The sequence below is a fragment of the Carassius gibelio genome, chromosome B9, assembly GCF_023724105.1.
Source record: "Carassius gibelio isolate Cgi1373 ecotype wild population from Czech Republic chromosome B9, carGib1.2-hapl.c, whole genome shotgun sequence".
NCBI classification, from domain to species: Eukaryota; Metazoa; Chordata; class Actinopteri; order Cypriniformes; family Cyprinidae; genus Carassius; species Carassius gibelio.
In genome coordinates this window covers 17041839-17067318 of record NC_068404.1, presented here as the reverse complement: position 1 = coordinate 17067318, position 25480 = coordinate 17041839, and the positions used below count along the sequence as shown (strand labels likewise).

General features: G+C 41.0%; 3 protein-coding genes across 4 annotated transcripts in view; all 3 read right to left on the bottom strand.

Annotated features, from left to right (window-relative positions):
* The window catches only part of LOC127964870 (gamma-crystallin M2-like), a 95799-nt gene that overhangs the window by 13717 nt on the left and 56602 nt on the right, over nucleotides 1-25480 (bottom strand). The window lies entirely within an intron of this gene.
* On the bottom strand, nucleotides 9588-23501 carry LOC127964874 (gamma-crystallin M2-like). Of its 2 annotated transcripts, none has more exons than XM_052565303.1 (3): nucleotides 23454-23501; nucleotides 10115-10357; nucleotides 9588-9888 (listed from the first exon to the last, which is right to left on the bottom strand). In XM_052565303.1, exons 1-3 carry the CDS (start codon nucleotides 23457-23459, stop codon nucleotides 9616-9618), a joined length of 522 nt encoding a protein of 173 aa, XP_052421263.1. In that variant the 5' UTR covers nucleotides 23460-23501; the 3' UTR covers nucleotides 9588-9615. The 2 variants fall into 2 exon arrangements, with proteins under 2 accessions (XP_052421263.1, XP_052421262.1); XM_052565302.1 differs by lacking the exon at nucleotides 23454-23501 and adding an exon at nucleotides 10481-10528.
* Nucleotides 22539-23501, bottom strand: LOC127964875 (gamma-crystallin M2-like). The gene is made up of 3 exons (XM_052565304.1): nucleotides 23454-23501; nucleotides 23088-23330; nucleotides 22539-22861 (listed from the first exon to the last, which is right to left on the bottom strand). Exons 1-3 carry the CDS (start codon nucleotides 23457-23459, stop codon nucleotides 22589-22591), a joined length of 522 nt encoding a protein of 173 aa, XP_052421264.1. The 5' UTR covers nucleotides 23460-23501; the 3' UTR covers nucleotides 22539-22588.

The window sequence follows — 25480 nt, the reverse complement described above, 5'->3', positions numbered from 1 at the left end:
ATATAATGAACAAATAAACTGAAACTGCTACAGTTTTCAGATCTGAAGTAAATAATATCTTGCCTGTGAGGTATTTAGTGTTTAATAAAATGTTATTTTATTTTATGGTTGTGTTTATCTCATGAGGCATTTTTGAGAGCATACAAACGTGACACTGTAATGACACTGAAATTAGTTTCAGGACACATTTATTTATTTATTTTTATAGAGAAATGTATTCTTTAGAATGATAAAATATTTGTACCATGAGTCCATAATACGCTTCATGCTCATGAATCTCATGCCACCCATATTGCTGTGAAGCCGTGAAGTACCGAATCCTGCCTCTGTATTGTGGCTGCTCATAGAAAAGCCAGTGGCCGTACATCACATGGCAAGACTGGCAGTGAGACATGTGGTCCATGATGCTGTCACAGTAATCTGTCAGCTCGTACATCTGACCCATGAAGTTATCCCTTTCACAGATCCTCATTCTGTAGGATCGGCCGTGTTCCCTATTGTATATGAATGCCTGACCCAGCAATACAGTGCAGTAGCCTTTTAGACTGTCAGTTGTGTTCTCCATTCTACATGTGACTAGCTCATACTGCCCAACTCTTCCATTGGTTCCTTTTTTTTGCACAGAAAAGGCTTTGAATTTAGACATGTGGTGGACACATCCAAAATACCTGGAGCTTGGTAGTTGCTCTTGTATTTTGTGCTGTCATATTTTAATAATAAATTATGACCAAATACCAAACCTTCTCTTTGTGGTGCTTCTGAAGCTTTATTTTCCATTTTTTTCAAGCATTTTCAGAATTTTCAATGGCCCCACCACAAAAACATGAAAAAATAATATCAAATAAAAAATAAAACATGCACATAGCACTTAAATTGCATGCAATTATACAAATAAATGCAACATAACAATGATACAAATAAAATAAACAGTGTTGTTTACAAGGTTTCAGGTAGGTCTAACAGTAGTGTTCAGGTACGGAAATTTAAGAAAGTAATCAAATGTAAAATTTAACACTTCATTGATTTTACTGTATAAATGAAATATGTTATATTAATATTTATTTATGTTACAAGCTTAATTATTTATTCAGTAAGGAGCAGAGAATAAAGTTTCTCACTGTCTTCCGTTAAGGACACAGCAGCAGAGATGTCATCAAGACAGCCTTCTGGCGAGTGTTGGTGTCACGGCTTTTCTCAGCGTGCTGCAGCTTCCACTCTGCGGTCACGCTGCAACCCCTCTTGGGATGCTTCAACATTTTAGTGTCTAAAAGAGCAATTACTAAAAGAGCTCCACGAGTGTCGTGCCGTCTTTTTAAAGATGTCTTTTCACTCATGTGTTTCTGGATGTGGTCGCTTCTTGGCTCCATCTGATGGTCACGATCACTGCATCACTTGCCTGGGCCTCGAGCACTCGTAGGCAGCATTCATGGATGACCATTGTAATGTTGCGATTATGGCTCCTCTTCGTCAAATGAAGAGAAGTCCCCCTCCCCATGCCCCGTTCTAGTTCCTCCGCCTAGAGGAGGACTACTTCAGCTCATGGCCAGGGTGATCTGAGGGTCACAGTGAGGGCTTTCCCGCCAAGCAAGTCTCTACGGGTCCTTCACTCCTCCAGTGCATCGTACCCTCTGGTGTACCGCGATGTGGATGTGAAGCCTTGGACAGGGTGGGGCCCAGCACTTCATCCGACCCACTAGCTGATGACCTGATATCGATAATTGCATTAGGGGATGATCTAGGCTCTGGAGATGAGGATTCAGTTGCACAAAAGTCACGGGCAGTCCCTGAGTCAGATGATGCTCTCTCTGGTGGTCCAGGAACACCACCTTAGCACCGCTTCTTGGACTCCCCAATCTCTCAGGCTGGCCTCTTCGGCAATGCGGTGGAGAGTATTGCCCAACAGTTCTCCGCCGCACAGAAGCAGACAGAAGCAATAAAACACATCCTGCCCTGGCGGCCTGCTGCTGTCAACACCCTGCCACCAGCTGCAGCCCCTCCGTCTGCTCATTGCCTGATCACCAGGGTACCCTCCTGGTGCCTCCACCTCCGCTCCAGCCCAGCCTCAGCTGCAGCCTTCACACCGGCTGCGCCATGGAGCTGGCACCAGTAAAAGCGAGTCTCAGGATCCTGCTCTTCAGGAGATGGTGAGGACACAGCTCCTTTCCCTGGAAGAGAGTCGTAGGAGAATCTTTTGCTTTTTTGTACTCAAACTTTCAATAAAAGAGCAGTTTCCTGTTTCTCTAGGTTTCCAATAGGGTCAAGATGGCAGTGCATGAGGCATCTGTCCCCCTCTCCTTTCACCAGCAGGCAGCAGGGCCATGTTCGAGAACACTTTTCCTTCAGACACGCCCCCTGTCCAACTGTGGAGCCAGGTAAGAGTCGTGTCACACACTCAGACCCCACTGCGGGATGCTGTGCCTTCCAGGTCAGGTTCCTATGCTCCACCTCGCTGCCCAACTGTGGGTACATCGATGGTTCCACTAGTTCCACTTGTTCGATTTCTGGGGACCTGGCTTGCGCTCCCCAGACCATCTTGCTGACTCACGAGAACCATCAGACTCAGCTATGCGATTCAGTTCGCCCGGCATCCTCCCAAGTTCAGGGGCATCTGGTTCACCTCTATGATGGACAAAGATGCCCCCGTCTTGTGAGCCGAAATCGCTTTTCTGCTGGCAAAGGATGCGATAGAGCCGGTCACTCCAGCCGAGATGAAGTCATTGTATCCAAGAAAGGCAGAGGGTTACGGCCAATCCTGGACCTGCATGTTCTTAACTGGGCACTTCACAAGCTCCCATTCAGGATGTTAACGCAGAAACATATCTTTCAGTGCATTTGTCCATGAAATTGGTCCACAGTGATTGACGTGTACTTTCATGTCTCGATTCTCCCTCAACACAGGCCGTTTCTCCGCTTCACATTCGAGGGTCAAGCGTATCAGTACAAGGTCCTTCCCTTCAGGCTGGCCCTGTCACCTCATGTCTTCTCCAAGCTCGTGGAGGCAGCCCTAGTCCCATTGATGGAAGGAGGCATTTGCATTCTCAACTACCTCAACGACTGGCTCATTTTGGCCCAGTCCTGAGCTCAGTTATGCAAACACAGGGATGTGGTACTCAGCCACCTCAGCCATTTGGGGTTTGCCTGGGATGTGCATTCGATGCTGAACTGCCTGGAATCGTTCCGGAGCAGGAGGGCAGTTCCACCAAAACTGTTTCAGAGGCTCCTGGAGCATATGGCATCCGCTACCACTGTCATGCAGTCAGACCTTGCTTTTCTGCACACAAGGATCCCTCTAGTGCAAGTGTCCAGGCATGTTGTTGTCTCAACAGATGCCTCTGCCATAGGCTGGGGTACCATGTGCAACGGGCATGCAGCATCAGGCACCTGGCCAAGGTCAGTTCGGGTGATCTGGAGTCACTTCAGGGATGCTCATATAGACCTGTTTGCCTCCCCAGACACGTCCCACTGCCAGCTGTTTTATCCCCTTTCTGAGGCGACCCTCTGCATGGATGCGCTGGCACACAGCTGGCCTCGGGGCCTTTGCAAGTATGTGTTTCCCCCAGTGAGCCTTCTTGCACAGATGCTGTGCAAGGTCAGGGAGGACGAAGAGCAGGTCCTCCTTAGCATATTCCTCTGAGGAAGGATCTTCTTTCAGATCAATGGAATCTCCATGTGTGGTCTCTGGATGGGACGTGGAGGTTCTAGGCGGTTTACCTCCAGTGGTGCTAAACACCATCACTTCACCTAGAACACCCTCTACGAGGCACGCCTACCCACTGAAGTGGAATCTGTTTGTCAATTGATGTTCTTTCCACCAAAAGAACTGTCACATGCGTTTGGGCAAGGTTAAGATTGCCTAGTGTGAGTACACACTTACGATGTGTCTGGAGCCTGAGACTTGAGGGCATATTCTGAGATTTGTGTTAATGTCTCTGTTAGGAGCATGCATATTCAGTGCTACACTGTCACTGTGATTAGTCAAAGTGTCAAGGCTCCACTCATGCTTGATCATATTCAGTCCCGTCATCAGTCCCTGCAGCAGGAGAGGCGTGGTTCAGCGAAGTCTGCGACAAGACAGAGAGCGAGGAGACGAACTGCGGTAAGTGAGTCAAGTGAAGAACGATCAACACCTGGTTCTCGTTGCAGTGATTGGGGTGGGGAGGTGATATATAATCGGTTTGGGAATGAGTGGAAAAAAGAGAGAGAGCTCGTCGGGACGTGGAGGCAGGAAGACAGCAAGATAAATGCTGCAGAGTATTGTAAAATGGAAAAGTGATTGGATGTGTGTGCCCATGTGGCGAGATTTGTTTTGTTTCATTTTATCAGAGGTGTCAAGTAACGAAGTACAAATACTTCGTTACTGTACTTAAGTAGAAATTTGGGGTATCTATACTTTACTTGAGTAATTATTTTTCAGCCGACTTTTTACTTCTACTCCTTACATTTTCACGAAAGTATCTGTACTTTCTACTCCTTACATTTAAAAAAATAGCTTCGTTACTGCTATTTCATACCGGATTGTTATCGTTCAGAGAGAGAGAAAGAAAAAAACCTATCCAGATAAATCGCGCTATCAGGATGGAGTGAATTTGATTGTGGTTGGATGAGAAGTATACACATATACCATTCCGACACCCTATTGGTCCATACGCGATCCATCACACCTGCACATGACACAAGTCACATCACACTGCATAGACAGTTTTGGGTTCGTTTATCAAAAAATATATTTCTTAAAAGTAGGTTGGAACCAGTAGTATCCGATCGCCTCAGAGTCAGTCCGCTTAAATTTCAAATGAAACCGGCGTCAGTCCGGTCTCCTCCCGTCTTTCAGCGCGCTCTTCAATCCGCCGACCACGGTGGAGCAGCGCGAGCTCAAACAGAGACAGAGGACACAAGGTGTGTGTTTACCGATAGATTGTTAGAATATCTGTATCTGTGAAGTTCTTTGACATAAATACAGTTTACAAAAGGTCACGATCAGTCGGTTTCTCATCTAGTGTAAAGTTTTCGCTTGTCCGCTAATCACGAAACAGCTGTTTCCTTACACTTATTTAAATATACTTCATTTAATCATACGTACATACACTGCTGTGCAAAAGTCTTAGGCAGTATTTTCACTTAAAAGAATGGTGTTCGGCCAGTTATTCATATATTTTGCTGTAGAGTGTCACTGTCAGTATAAAATATCAGTTTACAATTCCAAACATTCATTTTGCCATCGTCAAACTGCTTGTGCATTCAAAATCGCACTAGATTATTATTAAAATTAATGGCAAACTACTGTCCTACTGACACATTGCAGCAAAAGATATAAATAACTGGCTTAAAACCCTTTTTTTGGGGTGAAAACACTATTCTTTCTTATCCATAAGACTTTTGCACAGTACTGTATTTTAAAAACGAGATTGTTGCTACTTTATAAAGAATGAGCATACAGTCATTCACAGAACTGATTTAAGACAGTGACAGACAGCACTCATCTTAACTAAATATCAGAGTGATTGACAGAGATACAGTAGAAATATTATGTGTGGTTTTGTATTAAATAATGACCCAGATTGTGAAATACATTTATTAGCCTTAGATTAAGGGAAGCACAACTTGGGAAATGAGAGCATCCAAGGTGAAAGCTATGGATTTATTTTAAATATTTGTAATGTTCTTTAATGTTATCCATAGTTTTTTTTGTAGTTCTTTTTTTTTTTTTTAAGTATCGGTTCAGGCACGTTGAGGCGCCAGTACCATTTTAAAAGTATCGAAAAGGCACTGGACCCTACTTAAAAGTTATTATTTATTTCTCACTACTGGCTCATTTGCCAAATGGGTGCTTTCTCTTCATCCTCCACAAATTAAGCTACTGTAGGTAGTTGGGTAGTGAGACGTTTTAATAAATTATCGTTTGCGATTAATGACGCAAATGACAATGTTGTGATATCTAGGCTATAGAGCATCACAGTCCCACCCACAGCTGGTGCCGGAACTAAAAATTCAATGCAATTTCTGCATTGACATTTGGGGTATAAGCCATTAAATCGTAACCATACATGGTAGACTTAAAACCAGCTACGGCTGTACTAAGCAACAGTATATGCTCATATAAACGTAAAAAGATCATGGGGGCACTAACCTTGTTTTGATCTAAATGCCTTTTATTCGCTATGTCTTGGCTAAGTACTTCATTACCCACAATCCTGAACAATCCCACAATCCCACAGTGATGCATCTGATTGGTGGAGCTCGTATAACCTTCTGGTTAAACCCCTCGAATGTCCGTGAAGACTGAAGATCATTAATAAAAAAATAAAATAAAATAAAAACCTGTATTGCGTTTTTGCACGGTAGACTTATCAGTGCAATCATGATCTCCTTGGCTGCCATTGAGAGTTTTGCAGGGAGGTTGGTAACTTTAGTTAGCATTATCGTCCACTTTAGCTAGGCTACTGTAGCCTCCATATGAAATGAGTCATATCAAGCATTTTATAATGCCACTGTCAAAACAATATTTAGCCTAGACATACCTTTTTGTGCATTTACTGAACATTTGTGTAATGGCAACGACATGTGTTGACAACTGAGCAGTGATTGCAGTCAGATACAAAGCACTGCACCATTGCTGACGTTATCGTTAACCACTTTCACACACGCACACAATATAAAATACACGATGATAAAATAAAAATCAATACACAATACATATATAAAACACTATTTATTTACACGATTAATACTGAAAGAACTGCTATTATTGCACATTCACTATATAAAATAAAATTCACTGGAGGAAAAAGTTCGCGCGAGCGGCCGTCATCAGATTTGGATGTCGCTCAAAAGGCTCGTTGCCTCGTTCGCAGTTGTGGCTTCAGTCGAATTCAATGGGGCGCGGTGGTTTATGGGATGAGTAGTTCCTGCGCTCGAAATGAAAATATGTACACAGTCTTGTACCTTTGACTTTTTTTGGATCTTGTCTTAATTTTTTCACTTGAAATGATATGTTATATGCTTATGAGTTCAGCCGTAGCTGGTTATCCTCACACATGCTCTAAAACTCTTTAGATACAGATTTTTCCGAAAGTGAATGGGAGAAATGAATGGGAAATTTACTTCCGGCACCAGAGCTCTCTCGGGCTGTGGGTGGGACTGTGAAGCTCTATATCAACTTTGTAACTCGTTACCCTCCGAACACTGGACATAGCAGACGTATGTACCGAATACAAGAAGCTATCAATCAAGAAGTTATCAGGATTATGAGTTATTTTTCATTTTTAGTTTTTGAATAATCACTTAGATTAATCATTCATTCTGACAGCACTATAATGTTTATTGTAAATAGTCAACCACACAAGAGTAATTGTTTCTTAGCCTGCACCAATGTTCTTGTCCATTGCCCTCGCAGATTCCTGCAGCTAAGCTTGGATGTACATTTACATTCCATTCAAGGTTATTGATGACATGCCTCTGAAGTTTGACTTTTTGCACCATAACAATACTTATTGGCAACTAGTCATCATATCTCTAGCTCTTTAATGTATTTGCATTGTACTAAAATGAGTTCATTTTCAATGGGCATATATGTGGCTGAAACAGGTAGCCTAGTGCCTCCCAAATTTTTCAACATGAACATTTTAATATAACATTATATTCATTATGGCCTTTAGAAAAATTTTTTTTGAGGAGGTGGGGTAGTGCACAATAGGCCCCTGTGGCACGGCCCAAGCTTTTGTTCTTAATGGCATTTTTTTTCCTTACATTACTTTTACTTTTATACTTTAAGTAGTTTTTTAAACCAGTACTTTTACACTTTTACTTGAGTAAAAAGCTTGAGTTGATACTTCAACTTCTACAAAAGTCTTTTTAAACCCTAGTATCTATACTTCTACTTGAGTAATGAATGCCAATACTTTTGACACCACTGCATTTTATAATATAAAATAAACTATCCACGAGCCTCAGAAAGCTGACCCCGATCTCCTTCATCCTCAGCCAAACAAACTTTATATTATTACACTGTGGTACTGTTTATTAGTGATTTCTTTGATCTGCAGGATCCACATGCCTGCTCTAAACAGGCTGCATTATGCTGTGGATAGTGTTTGTGACAAATGAAAGTGTGTAGCCCTGATCTTGCGAGATTGCAGGTGGAGCTACAGTATCTCCAGCTTGGCTGTGCCTCTCTAATATGGGTATTATTGTCTGTAGAAATTCTCACTGGCCATGGAGATATTTAAATGCTCGGTTGAGAGACGCTTGTGAGCCTTCTCTCCCAGGGTGTCTGACAGTGGGACTTTATATTCTCAATTCGCTTGTTCTCATTTGCTTCGAGACCACTGGTATTTACCTGCCATAGCGAGGATGATCGAGAGCAGAAATTACATAGTTTCTGCACAAATGTAAAGAACTCAAAAGAGCAATTCACTGTGTTTATTCCCACTAAATTAAGTGTGTGTGCTGCATAAGTAACCAATTCTGCCAGCGGATTTCCCATTAGAATGCATGACTGTACACCCTTATAAACCCCTGACATGTTGCGTTGTCTCAACATTGTCCTTGACAATTGCTTATGTCAATTCCCAGCTCATTCAGTACAGTCATCACAGAGTTAAAAAGTGATTCCTCTGGCTTGTAATGGGAAGAAATTCAAGGAAGCACTCCAGCATTCTATGGCCGTTCATCAAAAGCTGCATCCTCCAGAGGTCGCATTTGCAGGCTGCATAACCCATTTCTGGAGGCTATCATGCTATCATGAAAAGAGAAATGTCCACGGATTAGCTCTAAAACACAGGTTCAATATGTAAACCCTGGCAGTTTTTATTATGTATATCTAGGTACTTATTTCTGTGTTTTCTGTGTTTTTATTACATTGCTTCTAGTATGTATCACCGTGATTCAGAATTCAAACTAAACCCAACCCCTAAACCTGCCCTATAGTGTTAACAAATGTAAAACTGATGTAAAAACACATTTGTTGAGGCAACCTTGCCATTTCAACTTCTTTACATGTAGATTTGAACCGCTTTGTCGAACCATGGATACATGGGATTCGAACCGGAGCTCCTCGCCTCTGAAGTTCATCTCAGTACTTCGTGAGCTACAGAAAAAACCCAAAGCTTCTGAAAACCAATGGATATAAATCTGGATATGTGTGATGCTAACATTCAAAAGCATCAGTTTTCAAATCTTCCAGCATATTAATATTGTTTTGAAGTCATAACATGATATTGTTCGTGTAATTGTGCATAAATTACGCTTTATTAATTGAAACTCTGTAAATTTGCATGAAAAGGAATAAAAAGTGTTTGAGTTTTACTGCCTCTACTGTTAATTTCTTTTGGAAACTGCAGTGATATGTACTTATTGGTATGTATTTCGCATCTTGCGAAAACGTGCCCCCAGATACGTATTTGCCATGAGAACAGGTAGGTTTTTGCAGACATGCATGTTCAAATTGTGTATCCGTTGCACATACAATATTATGATACTATATTGATACCATATTAATGAAAATATAAATAAATAAAATACAGTGACAGTACAACAGTACTGTGCAAATTTTAGCAATAATGATAATTTAGACAGTTTTATGTTGTAGAGAAATTAATTTATTGAAAGATTTGAACACTAGTACCAGGAGTCCATGATACGCCTCATGCTCATGAATCTCATGCCACCCATATTGCTGAAGCTCCTGTACTCTCCAGGCCTGAAGTACCACATCCTGCCTCTGTAGTGGGGCTGCTCATAGAAGAGCCAGTGGCCTTCCATCACATGACAGGACTGGCATTGAGACATGCGATAACGGTCCATGATGCTGTCACAATCATCCATCATCTCATACATCTGACCCATGAAGTTCTCCCTCTCGTAGATCCTCATTCTGTAGGATCCCCTGTACTATAGTGCAAGAAATGTCAGTTATGTTTAAATTATTCAGGAAGAATAATTATCACATGTAACCATATCTTCAGCAGCACTCTAGGTCTGTCTCTCACAGATCATCATTCTGAAAAAATCTGTTTCTTTTCAAGTTGAAAGATTTCTAAGCAAATGGTTACGAATATATTTAGGACCTTTTTCTATTGTCAATTAATAAATATGTCAGCAGGTTCATAGAGCTTACCATAGGGATCATACGGCAGGACTTGATGCAGTTGCTCATTCCAAACATAGACATGTAATCAGCATATTCGCCCCTCCTAAAGAAATACTGATTTCCCATGTAGTTGGGTTGATCATACATCATCCAGCATCCACTGTGCACTCTGCAAGAGTGACAGCGGCTCATGTAGGAGGAGAAATCGGCACAATCGCTCATACAGTCATAAGAGCGACCCTGGAAATTTCTTTCCTCATAAAAGGTGACCTGAAAATTCAAAGTTAATTTCTTAGATGTTTTAAGTAAGAAATACCACATTAAAGTATAGCTGTAAATAAATTGAAAAAATTAAGTTAAACTGTATGGAATAGGTACTGGAACAAGGTTTACCTTCATGGTTGCGCTGGTTCCACAAATGAGAAGCTGAAGCTGAAGCTGATTCTGCTTGTTGACCAACTGCTGTCACCCCTACCTTTATACTTGTCCAAGAATAAAGAATACACAGCCTCTATTGTTAGTCAATTCCTGACTGTGCAATTGGAACAGAGGCCATTATAGTTAAAACATAGTACCGGTATGTATATTTTCGTCATCTCACAGTTTTAGGAATCTAGAATTTCTTAAGTTTTTATTTGCTAAATGAAAGAACTTGAATGTAGAACAGAAAAGAAAAACCTAACAAAAAGTGTGTCAATTCATTATCTTGTTTCAGAGTTTTCTTTCATTATTTTTTGTTTGTTTGTTCGATCTTAGTGGTACTCTTTTCAATGCTTATGGGAATCTATCTTCTCATTGCCCACCTTTAGTTGAAGCAGAGCTACACAAGACTTGGACCATGACTGATCCATTTTAGTCCAACTGTAATTTAATTGGAGACCTTTTTATTTCTTTTATTTCTTTTGAGACCAATTTTATTATGTGCTTTTTGGATTAATTATTGTAGTCCTTGTATACACTTGAGGTTTTTGTTATATTCTTTTTGTGCCTGTTGCAGGTTATAATACTAATCATTTCTAGAGGTGTTTTATTATTGTTATAATAATTATTATTATTTATTTATGTATTTTTTATAGCAGTTATTGCCTCTTGTAACCATCTGTAAATTTTCTTTCTGGCTATTTATCCTCTAGCAAGTATTTCTCTTAAATTGATAAAAAACTTTTCCCAGTGGTTAACTTAATTTTCTGCATACCATGCACATACACTCTACATTAAAGAACAAGAGCTGATGCACTGAAAAAGCTATCAAACATGTAAGCTGGAGTTCCTCTATAGCAGTCTCCAAAGCGATAAATTCTGCTGAAATATTAGTGTAATACAGCCAGTCTGTTTTCTTTCAGACATTTACTCTGTTTGCTGTGACTAAATCTGCAAGCAAACCATGACATTTTCCTGATTTGTGCTCATGTGAAAATTTAATAATTCTGATAAAATGTTTTAAAATGAAATTAAAATGACAGTAATCCTGATTAATAAATGTGGTTATGCTATTGTTTTAGTGATTACCATTTAAGGATTATCATGTAGCACCAACATTCGACTTAGCTTCTTAGCTCACTAGTCCTGGATTATATATTCATAGCACATTACATCCAGAACTTGGGCTCATACTACTGCTTGCAGGGAATCTCACCATTCCTCTTTGGCATAGTGGAAAGTTCTCAGGATTTGTAACTGAAGAACAGTTTAATATGAAAAAGTCTTAAATCCGTTAGGAACCTAACTGATCCCAGTTATATTTAAGTAGTTTTGAATGGTAGACCTTCTGTCATAATACGTTGTTCCCTTTCGAAGGGAACTTCGACAATACGTCATCGACGCTATGGGGAACGCCTCAGGTGTGACAGGTGTCTGAAATCAAATATCAACTCACAGCAATCATGCTGACCGGCGACAGCCGTGAATCATCAGCTTGAATGATGAGCGTGCGACCTGGATATAAAAAGGGTGCCTTGAAACCATGACAATATCCTTTTCATCTTCAGGGACTGTTTTGTCTGATTTAAACGTCTGCTTACAACGAAGAAATGAAACGCACATCTAAGGCAAGTCCTAAAAGTTTTATGAAATGTGCTGACCCGTGCCCAAGATATTTGTCGCCGGGTGACACTCATGAGATGTGTGTGTACTGTTTGGGTGAAGAGCATGCACAGGATGCTCTTGAGGGAGCGTCCTGTGCAAATTGTGAGCGTTTTCCTATGAGAACGCTCTGCTCTCGTCGGGCTCTCTTCTCGAGGGAAGAGAGTTCAGCGTCTGGTCCTCGCGGATCGGGTCCCGCTCGTGCCAAGGCAGAGCGGCGACGCGCTTCATGGGGCTCCCAGATGGAGCTCGCTGACAGTCTCGAGAGGGGCGTTAACCTCTCGGACGCATCATCGGCTGACGAGAGTGAGCTGCAGGTGGATGACGGAGACTTTTCTCCTACTAATACTGCAGCGAGTGCTCTTCAGGCCGGGCAAGAGATGGCTGAGGAGGATGATTTAGATCCTCAACCTCGTCAGCCATCCTGCCCCGTGTACGCAGAGTTGGTGGAAGTTATGGAGCGCGCCACTGACAAACTCCGGGCCACTAAACAGACTGCTGCCGCGATCGGCCGATCGATGGCCCGCCGTAGCAACTGGTTGATGTGAGCGCCTCTTTTAGGCATGTAAAAGTGGTGGACCCCAGATTCATTGAGAACTCTCTGGCGAGTCTTCACTCCGCACGCCGCAGGTGAACTTTTGGTTTGTAAAATTCTGTGTGTATAACTAACACTGATTTGTATTTCTCTACAGACCTTGTTCCCTGTATAGACCTAGGGGGTCATTCTTAGAGGAGCAATTAAAGTATGGACTTTAGGGCCCTGAAGCCTCCCCCAGTTGGTGGCTAGAACGAATTAGGAAGAAGCTCAAAGAAGATTTGGCTCCTGTGCTGAGTATGTGATGGCCTTCCTGTCATAACATTTTATATGCGTGGTGGGCCACCGCTCATTTCTGTTTAGCCTCAGGGCTATTAGCCACCCAGGGGTAGAGTAGTTGGTCTTCCTAAAAAAAAAAAAAATAGGTTTAGACTGACGCTGGCGCTTCAGATCTTCAGATCTTCAGATAGATGTCCTGCCTTTCGGTTTGTGACATTGGTATCCTGAGTACTCGCTCCCCTGAGCTCTGTAGGGTTTCAGTAGGTTGAGTGTTTCACAGCCTCTCAATCAAGTAGGCTGTGGCTCCTCCGAGCCCTCAGGTAGATCTATGCTTGTAGGTCGGCCCTCATCCGGGCCGCCTCTGTAGCTGGCCTAGGCTATGCTAGGGATGTTGGAGGTGTGTTGCTAAGTATAGCTGCCGCATTTATTATGTGTTAGGCTTCCTCCCCTAGATTTCAGCCTCCTCCCTTAAATGGGAGTTGTTGGCCAAGGCTCGCCCCTTTCTCTGCATTCAGGGGTGATAGAGTAATGCAGGGTGGTAGCTGAGGTAGGATCAGTCTGGCAGGGTTAGGCCATCTTTCGATCTGCGAAATGACAGTTTGTCAGACCCTGCCGAACAGAGATGTTTGGGCCTCTAGAGCTGGCTCCACTCAGCCCGTTGAGCTAATCGCTCGACCGATGGGTTGAAGTGGGTTGGCTTGCAATTTAGCCCCCCCGCTCCCCTAGGCTGGGCGCAGGACAAATCCCTGTAACCCTTGGAGCCACTTGCAGGCCCGTTCCCTGTCTAACATTGCAGGGGCGTATGGTTGTTACTCCACCGCTATCTCAGGGTAGTTTTGAGTAGTCCATTCTCACCTCTGTATTTATCTACCTCACACCACGATGGCTCCGGTTGAGCAGGGAGTTCTAAACTACATTTCATACCGGTTTTTGAACTCCGCTCCCTTTGAAGCCAGAGCATTGCCATGGGCTGACGCCTATGCATTTAGTAGGTAGGCCCCTAATTGGGCCTCCACTAGGCAGAATGGCGTATGTTGTACTCCCCTGCTATAAGGGTATTGCTATTTGCTGAGTACACTGCCTCTGGCAATGTGATGGTGAGGTACCAGGATGCTGTAGCAACAGCTTTCTGCCGCGAAGGCTGCACAGTTGGGTAGTAGGCCCCAGCAGGCCTCCTTGACCGAATAGCCCCCAATAGGGCTCCTAGGCCAGCTCACCTTCGGTGGTTGGCCCTGGTAGTTCGGGCAGAAGGCTCACTGCTGATTAGTAGGCCTTAACAGGCCTCCTCGGAGGTGGGTCACAACATTGTGGAACATACACTTGGACAAAACTATAGGAAAAGTTTTTAATAGTATGGTTCCAGCAGTGTTCGTTAAAGTAGCAGAATAGAGTCGCTATCAGCTACTAGGCTCGACCAGGCCTCCCTGTTAGGCGAGTCCCCAGCAGCAGTTACATCCAGCTGATTAGACTGTTTCAGGTAGTAGGCCTCTTCAGGCCTCCCTGAAGGTGGGCTCCCACATTTTGTGGTGGTCAGGTAGTAGGCTATACTAGGCCTCCCTGAGGGTTTAATCCCACATACTGTGGTTACTAGGTGGCAGGCCCCACAGGCCTCCCTGAAGTTGAATTACTGCTTCTTTAGACTGTCAGGTAGTAGGCCTCATAAGGCCTCCCTGAAGGCAAAGCCCCAAAGACAGTCAACTGGACTGCCAGTATGGCTCACTATCAGTTATGGGTTTCAGGTAGTAGGCCTCTCCAGGCCTCCCTGAAAGTAAGCTTTCCTGCACTGTGTTTATCAGGTAGTAGGCCTCACTAGGCCTCCCTGAAGTTGAGCTCCCACATACTGTGGTTGTCAGGTAGTAGGCCTCACCAGGCCTCCCTGGAGTTGAGTTCCAAATGACTTTCAGTTTCCACTTAAGGTGGTTATCTGGTAACAGGTAGTAGGCCTCTCTAGGCCTCTCTGTAGGTGAACTCCCACATATTGTGGTTATCAGATAGTAGGCTTCACCAGGCCTCTCTGAAAGTGAGCTCCCACATACTGTGGTTGTCAGGTAGTAGGCCTCACCAGGCCTCCCTGGAGTTGAGTTCCAAATGACTTTCAGTTTCCACTTAAGGTGGTTATCTGGTAACAGGTAGTAGGCCTCTCCAGGCCTCTCTGTAGGTGAGCTCCCACATACTGTGGTTGTCAGGTAGTAGGCCTCTCCAGGTCTCCCTGGGAGTAGTTTCACGGTGATGCTGGGTTTTGTAAGCTAGTGGCCAATTACTTTCAGTTTAGCAGTCCTTATCAGGCAGCTACCGAAGGTGAGCTTGCGCCCTGGCTCGGCTCAAGTTTTTATTCTCTGCTATGGGTTACCTCCTGGAACCTCATTATCCTGCTACAGCCTGGTTGCCTACCAGGTAGATCTTATGCTCCCCTCACTGAGGGTCAATGTGAGAATGTGGTCTCCTGAGTCTGGTCAGTCAGTCGTAGGCCTCTCATGAGGCCTCCCAGTTAGATCAGTCCTTAGGCCCTCACAGGCCTCCTCAGTGTTTTTGAAACACAAACACTGGGTAGATCCGTGGATCGAGTAGAGAAACTCCCCTCGCTGGCAAGGGTTGTAAAGCACTATGCTGAGTCATACTCTCCAGGATATTCCGTCTCTGAGATCCAGGCCGAGTAGTTCACTGCCTGCTCCGCAGTTCCTCGGGCTGGATGCCTTCCTAAAGGCAAGTGTCCAGAGGCTCTGTCTTCGGACAGACAGGAAGTGGCCAGCCTGTAGTGTCTTATGTAGTGACACCAGGTCAGGCCTGCCTGGTGGCATTTCAGGTGGTACATTCCCCTGAATAGTGACTGGCTGGGGTACCCTCGGGTTCCCTAGCCACATTCCCTAGAATGGACCCCTTCTAAGAAGTTGAAGTTGTGGTCCTAGGCCCTTGAGCAGGCCCAGGTAGACCTTTCACTGAACTATGTTTATGGAGGTTTTCTGTGGTATCATATAGCTTGGGCTATGACCGTAGGGAGTGCTGTCACTGACAGCCCTGTGTGACCTGAGGGTGAGTGGTTCTAGCGTTCATTGAATTGCTGGTTCTGACAGTTGTCACTGCCATTGGGCATGCACTCCCTTTAGCATGGCGGCATGGGTATTTCATTCCCCATAGCGTCGATGACGTATTGTCGAAGTTCCCTTCGAAAGGGAACGTCTCAGGTTACAAATGTAACCTTGGTTCCCTGAGAACAGGTAACGAGACAATACGTCTCCCAGCCATGCCTCAGGGTCTGCCTGCCAAACAGTCCCTTCAGACGAAAGGATATTGTCATGGTTTCAAGGCGCCCTTTTTGTATCCAGGTCGCACGCTCATCATTCAAGCTGATGATTCACGGCTGTCGCCGGTCAGCATGATTGCTGTGAGTTGATATTTGATTTCAGACACCTGTCACACCTGAGGCGTTCCCCATAGCGTCGATGACGTATTGTCTCGTTCCCTGTTCTCAGGGAACCAAGGTTACATTTGTAACCTGAGACGTTTATTTATTGTTCTTAAGGGGGTAAGTTCACTCAAAAATGAAGATTCCCTTGTTGAAAAAAACAGCATTTGCTGGTAAGGTATTTTTGAAATATGGCTGCTGGTCATGTGCTGGTCTTAATCTGGTCCTAAGAAACTAATTCCTGCTCAGGACCAGCTTATTACCAGCACATGACCAGCAGCCATGTTCCAAACATACCAAACCATCATATGCTGTTTTGTTTTTTTAAAATAGAAAAGTGATTGGAAGTGTGTGCACATGTGGCGCGATTTGTTTTGATTCATTTTAAAATATAAAATAAACTACCCACGAGCCTCAGAAAGCCAACCCCGATCTCCTTCCTCCTCAGCCAAACAAACTTTATATTATTACACCGTGGCACTGTTTATTAGTGATTACTTTGATCTGCAGGATCCACATGCCTGCTCTAAACAGGCTGCATTATGCTGTGGATAATGTTTGTGACAATAAAGTGTGTAGCCCTGATCTTGCCAGATTGCAAGTGGAGCTACAGTATCTCCAGCTTGGCTGTGCCTCTCTAATATGCATATTATTGTCTGTAGAGATTCTCACTGGCCATGGACATATTTAAATGCTCTGTTGAGAGATGCGTGTGAGCTTTCTCTCCCAGGGTGTCTGACAGTGGGACTTTATCTTCTCAATTTGCTTGTTCTCATTTGCTTTGAGACCACTGGTATTTACCTGCCATAGCGAGGATGATCGGGAGCAGAAATTAAATAGTTTCTGCACAAATGTAGAGAACTCAAAAGAGCAATTCACTGTGTTTATTCCCACTAAATTAAGTGTGTGTCCTGCACAAGTAACCCATTCTGCCAGCGGATTTCCCATTAGAATGCATGACTGTACACCCTTATAAACCCCTGACATGTTGCGTTGTCTCAACATTGTCCATGACAATTGTTTATGTCAATTCCCAGCTCATTCAGTACAGTCATCACAGAGTTAAAAAAGTGATTCCTCTGGCTTGTAATGGGAAGAAATTCAAGGAAGCACTCCAGCATTCTATGGCCGTTCATCAAAAGCTGCATCCTCCAGAGGTCACATTTGCAGGCTGCACATGTCATCAAGCCTGGTTTATTTCAGTTAACAGAACATTACATTTGCAAGTCATAAGCACATTACAACAATTTATACTTAACCAATAATTGTCAAATTTATAACTGTTAATATTCTAAAATCACATCTTATTTATGAAGTATGCAGCCGAAAATTTGCTACCTTCGGAGGATGCATCCTTCTGTTTAAAATATGATATATATTTCCCTCAGGAGAAAGGTATCGTGCTATAAAAGTGAGCTGATCGATGTGCAAAATATCTGGCTTGGAATCCACACTTATAGAAATGTACTTAGCTAAAACTCTGATAAAAAATTTTCTCCCATCAGTTTGACAATTTATTCTCATATTGTACTAGACAGTTTGGATGGATTTCCTCTCCCAGCATTTCCAAAGTAAGATATATGTTCCCGCAGAAATGGATCAAACTAAGCAATGAGTTAAAGTATTCTCATATAATTACCGCTATTGGGGGAATTGAATGTCTCAGTATCACCCCTGAACGATAAACCACACTCGTTGTGCCACTTTTGCCCCTTCTTGACATGGGTTTAATGACTTTTAAAAATTATGTGATACACTTTTATATTAATGGTAAGGTACTTTACAATCTGAATTGAAGGACAAGCAACTGCAGTTACTTGTATTTAATGCAGTATTGATTGCCATTGGTTAATGTTTTCAATAAAAAGCAACCTATCTACAATGAACAGAGACAGAGAGATTTAGAGACAGAATATGCTGGGGAAGCAACGTAAAAAAGTTCACCAAGCTTCTCGTCAGAGGAACTTGAAGTTTTGCTGGACCTTGCCACCAGGTCGGAGATCACACCCCTATAGTCCACTATAGCCTGCACATTTGTGGCCGTGTATCCCTTTCGCAATATGTATGCCTGATCAATCACTGATGGATTGGCGATAGGGATGAGTGTGCCATCCAACAGGCCCAAGACTCTGGGGATGGCAGCAAATTTTTCAATATAGCCACGTCAGGCAAAATGTCAAAAGGGCTTAAGTTTTGCCAAATAAAAAAATTGACGTGGGTGGCACCGTCTTTGATTCAATACAAGGACACGTTGGATCGCTGCCATAGTTGGTCACTTACTGGACACCACCATGCTTACCCATTTATAGATCTTGGACATTTAGAGCCAAATTGTTTGCCAGATTTTAATTATCAAAAGTGATTGCAAATTTAAACGCTTTAATGACATTACGAAATAGCCTCGGCCAATTACCACCATATTAGTTCTGATACCACATAAAGTTAACTTCATAAATAGGCCTGTATCCATTGCGAACATATTTTATTATTAGTCTTAAAATGTCCATAACATAAAATTATTGTTAAGACTACAATATTGTCAACATAGTTTGACTTGTACTGCGCTGCGCTGATTTCTAAAGACAGCTGCACAGAGGCGGGGACTATCGTCTTGAATTCAAACAATGCTAAGAGAGAGCTTACGAATGGTCCAGACCGACTTTACGAAAGTGTGACTTATAGAAGATATACTTAGCATAAGAATGTAAGAGGTTAAGGAATAGGTTAAGAACTACTTAGTGATAAGAACGTTTTGAGGACCTGGGCCCTGTCCCTTTTTAAATGTCCTTTACACCCAAGTTACCGTGCAATTTTTCCCTGAAGTCTGATCAGTTATGTTGTCTGATTTAAGAGTCAATATTTCATTGTGCCCCGGAATATTACTGTCATTTTTATCTAAGGTAAAGTAAACATAAAAAAGAAAACTGCTTACTAAATGATTATAAGAACTATGACTTATTGCTGCTGCTAACTCATATTCAGTGTGTAAAACACATGGATATGCGACGGCTGGTGATGGTAAGTGTGCATTGCTGCAGCATTCTGGATTTTCCTTTTGTCTGAAAGTGAACCAAAAGTAGTCAGTTAGTTTTGGAATTTTAGCTGTAAGACTAGCCTCAGGTTTTTTCACTTCAACTTTATTTCTCCTTTTTTGCACACCACTATCAATTTATTAAAAATATTTTGAACACCAGCAGGGAGCCAAGAGGTATAGGCTTCTTCACATTCTTGACATGCGGAAGCAAAATGCCAAGAGGCCTTTCTTGACGTAATGGCAGATGCCACAAAATTGTATATAGATTATAATTGAAGGGTGAATTATATAAATCAGGAACATCTCCAATAATTTCTTGTTTTTTTTATAATTAGACACAAGACAACCACGTATATGAATTGTCAATCAATCCCCTTCTTCCATGGGGACCCTGGGGCTTCAGCCCAAGGAAAAAGGGGGCCCTTGATTGCCTGGAGGAAATGGGAACTTTCCTCATATCATTGATTGACAATTCATATAAACGGTTGTCTTGTGTCTAATTATAAAATGATCGGAAGTCTTTTTCAAAGTCAAAATCTTTTCTTTTCCTTTTCTTTAACACCATACTATATGAGGTGTTAATTCTACATAACATTTACTACACACGGCATAGCAAAACGGCAAGAGCGGTCATGTTTTTGCAATGTTTTTGCCAACCCAGTCTCATGGCAAATACGTTTGGGTACGTTTCTGCAATAGAGGTTTTACATACCTTACCGAACATTTTGCAGCAGTTTCACAGAGAAATGTCCACTGATTAGCTCTAAAACACAGGTTCAATATGTAAACCCTGGCAGTTTTTATTATGTATATCTAGGTACTTATTTCTGTGTTTTTATTACATTTCTTCTAGTATGTATCACAGTGGTTCAGAATTCAAACTAAACCCAACCCTAAACCTACCCTATAGTGTTAACAAATGCAAAACTGATGTAAAAACACATTTGTTGATGCAACCTTGCCATTTCAACTTCCTTACATGTACAGTCATGCTCACAAATATTGGCACCCTTGGCAAATATGATTAAATAAGGTTGTGAAAATTCATCTGTGTTGTTAATCCTTTTAATCTTTTATTTAAAAAAAATCACAAACATTTATCATTTCATTGGATAATAAGAATTTTAAATGGGGGGAAATATCATTATGAAATAAATGTTTTTCTCTAATACTCGCTGGACACAATTATTGGCACCCTTTTATTCAATACTTTTTGAAACCTCCATTTGCCAGTTTAACAGCTCTAAATTTTCTCCTATAATGCCTGATGAGGTTAGAGAACACCTCACAAGAGATCAGAGATCATTCCTTCATCCAGAATCACTCCAGACCCTTCAGATTCCCAGCTTCTCCTCTTCAGTTCACTCCTCTCATGTTCTATAGGGTTCAGTTCAGAGGACTGGAAGAGCTATAGCAGAAGCTTGGTTTTGAGCTCAGTGACCCATTTCTGTGTTGTTTTTGAGGTTTGTGTTTGGATTATTGTACAGTTGGAAGATCCAAACATAGCCCATTATAAGATTTCTAACAGAGTCAGTCACTTACTGATTTTTTATTTGTTGGTATTTGATAGAATCCATAATGCCATGTGTCTAAACAAGATATCCAGGACCTCCAGCAGAAATATAGGCCCACAACATCAAAAATACAGCAGTATATTTCATTGTACACATGGGGTACTTTTTTTCTCTGTGTTCACCAAACCCATCTTGAGTGTTTGCTGCTAAAAAGCTCATTTTTTTGTTTCATCTGATCATAAAAGCCAGTCCCATTTAAAATTCCAATCATGGCTGATAACTGAATATGCTTTAGTTTGTTTTTGAATGAGCTAGGATAATTTTTCTTGTATCCCTCCCAAACAACATGTGGTGATGTAGGTTCTGTTTGACATTTTTTTTTTTCAAGGTTTTCTGAACCAGAGACTCAACTATTTTCTGCAGTTCTCCAGCTCTGACCCTTGGAGAGTTTTTAGCCACTCAAACTCTCCTTCTCACCGCACATTAGTAAGATATAGGCACACGTCATCTTCCAGGCAGTTTTGTAACATTATTTGTTGGTTGGAAATTCTTAATTATTGCCCTGATGGTGGAAATGGGAATTTTCACTGCTCTAGCTCTTTTCTTAAAGCCACTTCACCGATTTGTGAAGCCCAATATATTTTGCTGCACATCAGAAATATATTCTTTGGTTTTTCTCATTGTGATGGATGATTAAGAGAATTTGGGCTTTGTTTTCCCTCCACTTTATATTTCTGTGAAACAGGAAGCAATGGCTGGATATTTTCATGTTTATAATCATGCTGGAGTGCTCAAAATTGTGAATATGAATGGGAATATACTTCAGAGATATTTTACTCATAAGAATTTCTAGGGGTGCCAATAATTGTGTCCAACGAGTATTTGAGAAAAACATTAATTTCATAATGATATTTCCCCTCCGTTTTAAATTCTTATTATCCAATGAAAGGATACATTCTTGTGAATTTTTTAAATAAAAAATCAAAAGGATTAACAATGCAGATGAATTTTCACAGCCTTTTTTTATCATATTTGCCAAGGGTGCCAATATTTGTGAGCATGACTGTAGATTTGAACTGCTTTGTCAAACCATGGTTAAATGGGATTCGCACCGGAGCTCCTCGCCTCTGAAGTTCATCTCAGTACTCCGTGAGCTACAGAAAAATACCACTTCTGAAAACCCATAGATATGAATCTGGATATGTGTGATGCTAACGTTCAAAAGCATCAGTTTTCAAATCAAAGTCATAACATGATATTGTTCATGTAATTGTGCAAAAATTACGCTTTATTAATTGAAACTCTGTAAATTTGCATGAAAAGGAATAAAAGATGTCTGAGTTTTACTGCCTCTACTGTTCATTTCTTTTGGAAACTACAGTGATATGTACTTATTACGTATTTCGCGTCTAGCGAAAACGTGCCCCCAGATACGTATTTGACATGAGACCAGGTAGGTTTTTGCAGACATGCATGTTCAAATTGTGTATCCGTTGCACATACAATATTATGATACTATATTGAAACTATATTAATGATCTTACCATATATAAAATACAGTGGCAGTACTACAGTACTGTGCAAATTTGAGCAATAATGATAATTTAGAAAGTTTTATGTTGTAGAGAAATTAATTTATTGAAAGATTTGAACACTAGTACCAAGAGTCCATGATACGCCTCATGCTCATGAATCTCATGCCACCCATATTACTGAAGCTCCTGTACTCTCCAGGCCTGAAGTACCACATCCTGCCTCTGTAGTGGGGCTGCTCATAGAAGAGCCAGTGGCCTTCCATCACATGACAGGACTGGCATTGAGACATGCGATAACGGTCCATGATGCTGTCACAATCATCCATCATCTCATACATCTGACCCATGAAGTTCTCCCTCTCGTAGATCCTCATTCTGTAGGATCCCCTGTGCTGTTGTGGAAGAAATGTCAGTTATGTTTAAATTATTCAGGAAGAATAATTATCACATGTAACCATATCTTCAGCAGCACTCTAGGTCTGTCTCTCACAGATCATCATTCTGAAAAAATCTGTTTCTTTTCAAGTTGAAGGATTTCTAAGCAAATGGTTACGAATAAATTTCGAACCTTTTTCTATTGTCAATTAATAAATATGTCAGCAGGTTCATAGAGCTCACCATAGGGATCATACGGCAGGACTTGATGCAGTTGCTCATTCCAAACATAGACATGTAATCAGCATATTCGCCCCTCCTAAAGAAATACTGATTTCCCATGTAGTTGGGTTGATCATACATCATCCAGCATCCACTGTGCACTCTGCAAGAGTGACAGCGGCTCATGTAGGAGGAGAAATCGGCACAATCGCTCATACAGTCATAAGAGCGACCCTGGAAATTTCTTTCCTCATAAAAGGTGACCTGAAAATTCAAAGTTAATTTCTTAGTTGTTTTAAGTAAGAAATACCACATTAAAGTATAGCTGTAAATAAATTGAAAAAATTAAGTTAAACTGTATGGAATAGGTACTGGAACAAGGTTTACCTTCATGGTTGCGCTGGTTCCACAAATGAGAAGCTGAAGCTGAAGCTGATTCTGCTTGTTGACCAACTGCTGTCACCCCTACCTTTATACTTGTCCAAGAATAAAGAATACACAGCCTCTATTGTTAGTCAATTCCTGACTGTGCAATTGGAACAGAGGCCATTATAGTTAAAACATAGTACCGGTATGTATATTTTCGTCATCTCACAGTTTTAGGAATCTAGAATTTCTTAAGTTTTTATTTGCTAAATGAAAGAACTTGAATGTAGAACAGAAAAGAAAAACCTAACCAAAAGTGTGTCAATTCATTATCTTGTTTCAAAGTTTTCTTTCATTTTTTTTTTTTTTTTTGATCTAAATGGTACTCTTTTCAATGCTTATGGGAATCTATCTTCTCATTGCCCACCTTTAGTTGAAGCAGTGCTACACAAGACTTGGACCATGAGTGATCCATTTTAGTCCAACTGTAATTTAATTGGAGACCTTTTTATTTCTTTTGAGACTAATTTTATTATGTGCCTTTTGGATTAATTATTGTAGTCCTCGTATACATTTGAGGTTTTTGTTATATTCTTTTTGTGTCCGTTGCAGGTTCTAATACTAATAATTTCTAGAGGTGTTTTATTATTGTTATAATTATATTTATTATTTATTTATTTATTTATTTATTTTTTATACCAGTTATTGCCTCTTGTAACCATCTGTAAAATTTTCTTGCTGGCTATTTATCCTCTAGCAAGTATTTCTCTTAAATTGATAAAAAAAAAAACTTTTCCCAGTGGTTAACTTAATTTTCTGCATACCATGCACACACACTCTACATTAAAGAACACGAGCTGATGCACTGAAAAAGCTATCAAACATGTAAGCTGGAGTTGTTCTATAGCAGTCTCCAAAGCGATACATTCTGCTGAAATATTAGTGTAATACAGCCAGTCTGTTTTCTTTCAGACATTTACTCTGTTTGCTGTGACTAAATCTGCAAGCAAACCATGACATTTTCCTGATTTGTGCTCATGTGAAAATTAAATAATTCTGATAAAATGTTTTAAAATGAAATTAAAATGACAGTAATCCTGATTAATAAATGTGGTTATGTTATTGTTTTAGTGATTACCATTTAAGGATTATCATGTAGCACCAACATTCGACTTAGCTTCTTAGCTCACTAGTCCTGGATTATATATTCATAGCACATTACATCCAGAACTTGGGCTCATACTACTGCTTGCCGGGAATCTCACCATTCCTCTTTGGCATAGTGAAAAGTACTCAGGATTTGTAACTGAAGAACAGTTTAATATGAAAAAGTCTTAACCCTTACGAAAGGAAATTATATTTTCCAATATATTTCTTAAAATATATTGTGATATATTGTAATATATTATTTACCCTTTTTATTTTCTAATATGTTATATTTTTGAATACATTTAATAATATATTGATGATACATATATTATATAATATATTGCAAAATATACAAATGATTGCTGCTTTCAATATATTGCAATATATTGAAAAAAAAAAAAAAATATATATATATATAAGAATATATGCTAATATATTACATGATATTTTCCATTATACTGCAATATATTTTTGTTTCATAAGGGAAATCCTTTAAGAACCTAACTGATGCCAGTTATATTTAAGTAGTTTTGAATGGTAGACCTTCTATCATAATACGTTGTTGCTATTTATTGTTCTTAAAGGGTTAGTTCACTCAAAAATGAAAATTCCCTTGTTGAAAAAAACAGCATATGCTGGTTAGGTATTTTTGAAACATGGCTGCTGGTCAACCAAATGGGTTAAAAATACTTTAAAAATATTTGCAAATGATGCACTTTGTAACAATGCAAAAGTGACCTGATGGACAGTTCTGTAGGTATGTGACAAACTGACCTATACGCACGAGCGCTTTTGTTCCCGCGGCTGTGTTCCCAGCAGGTAATCAGTGCCAGACGCGTCGGTGACTTAGGAAATGTTTCTTATCTTTGCTTTGTGAATACCTCTAAAGCCAATATACT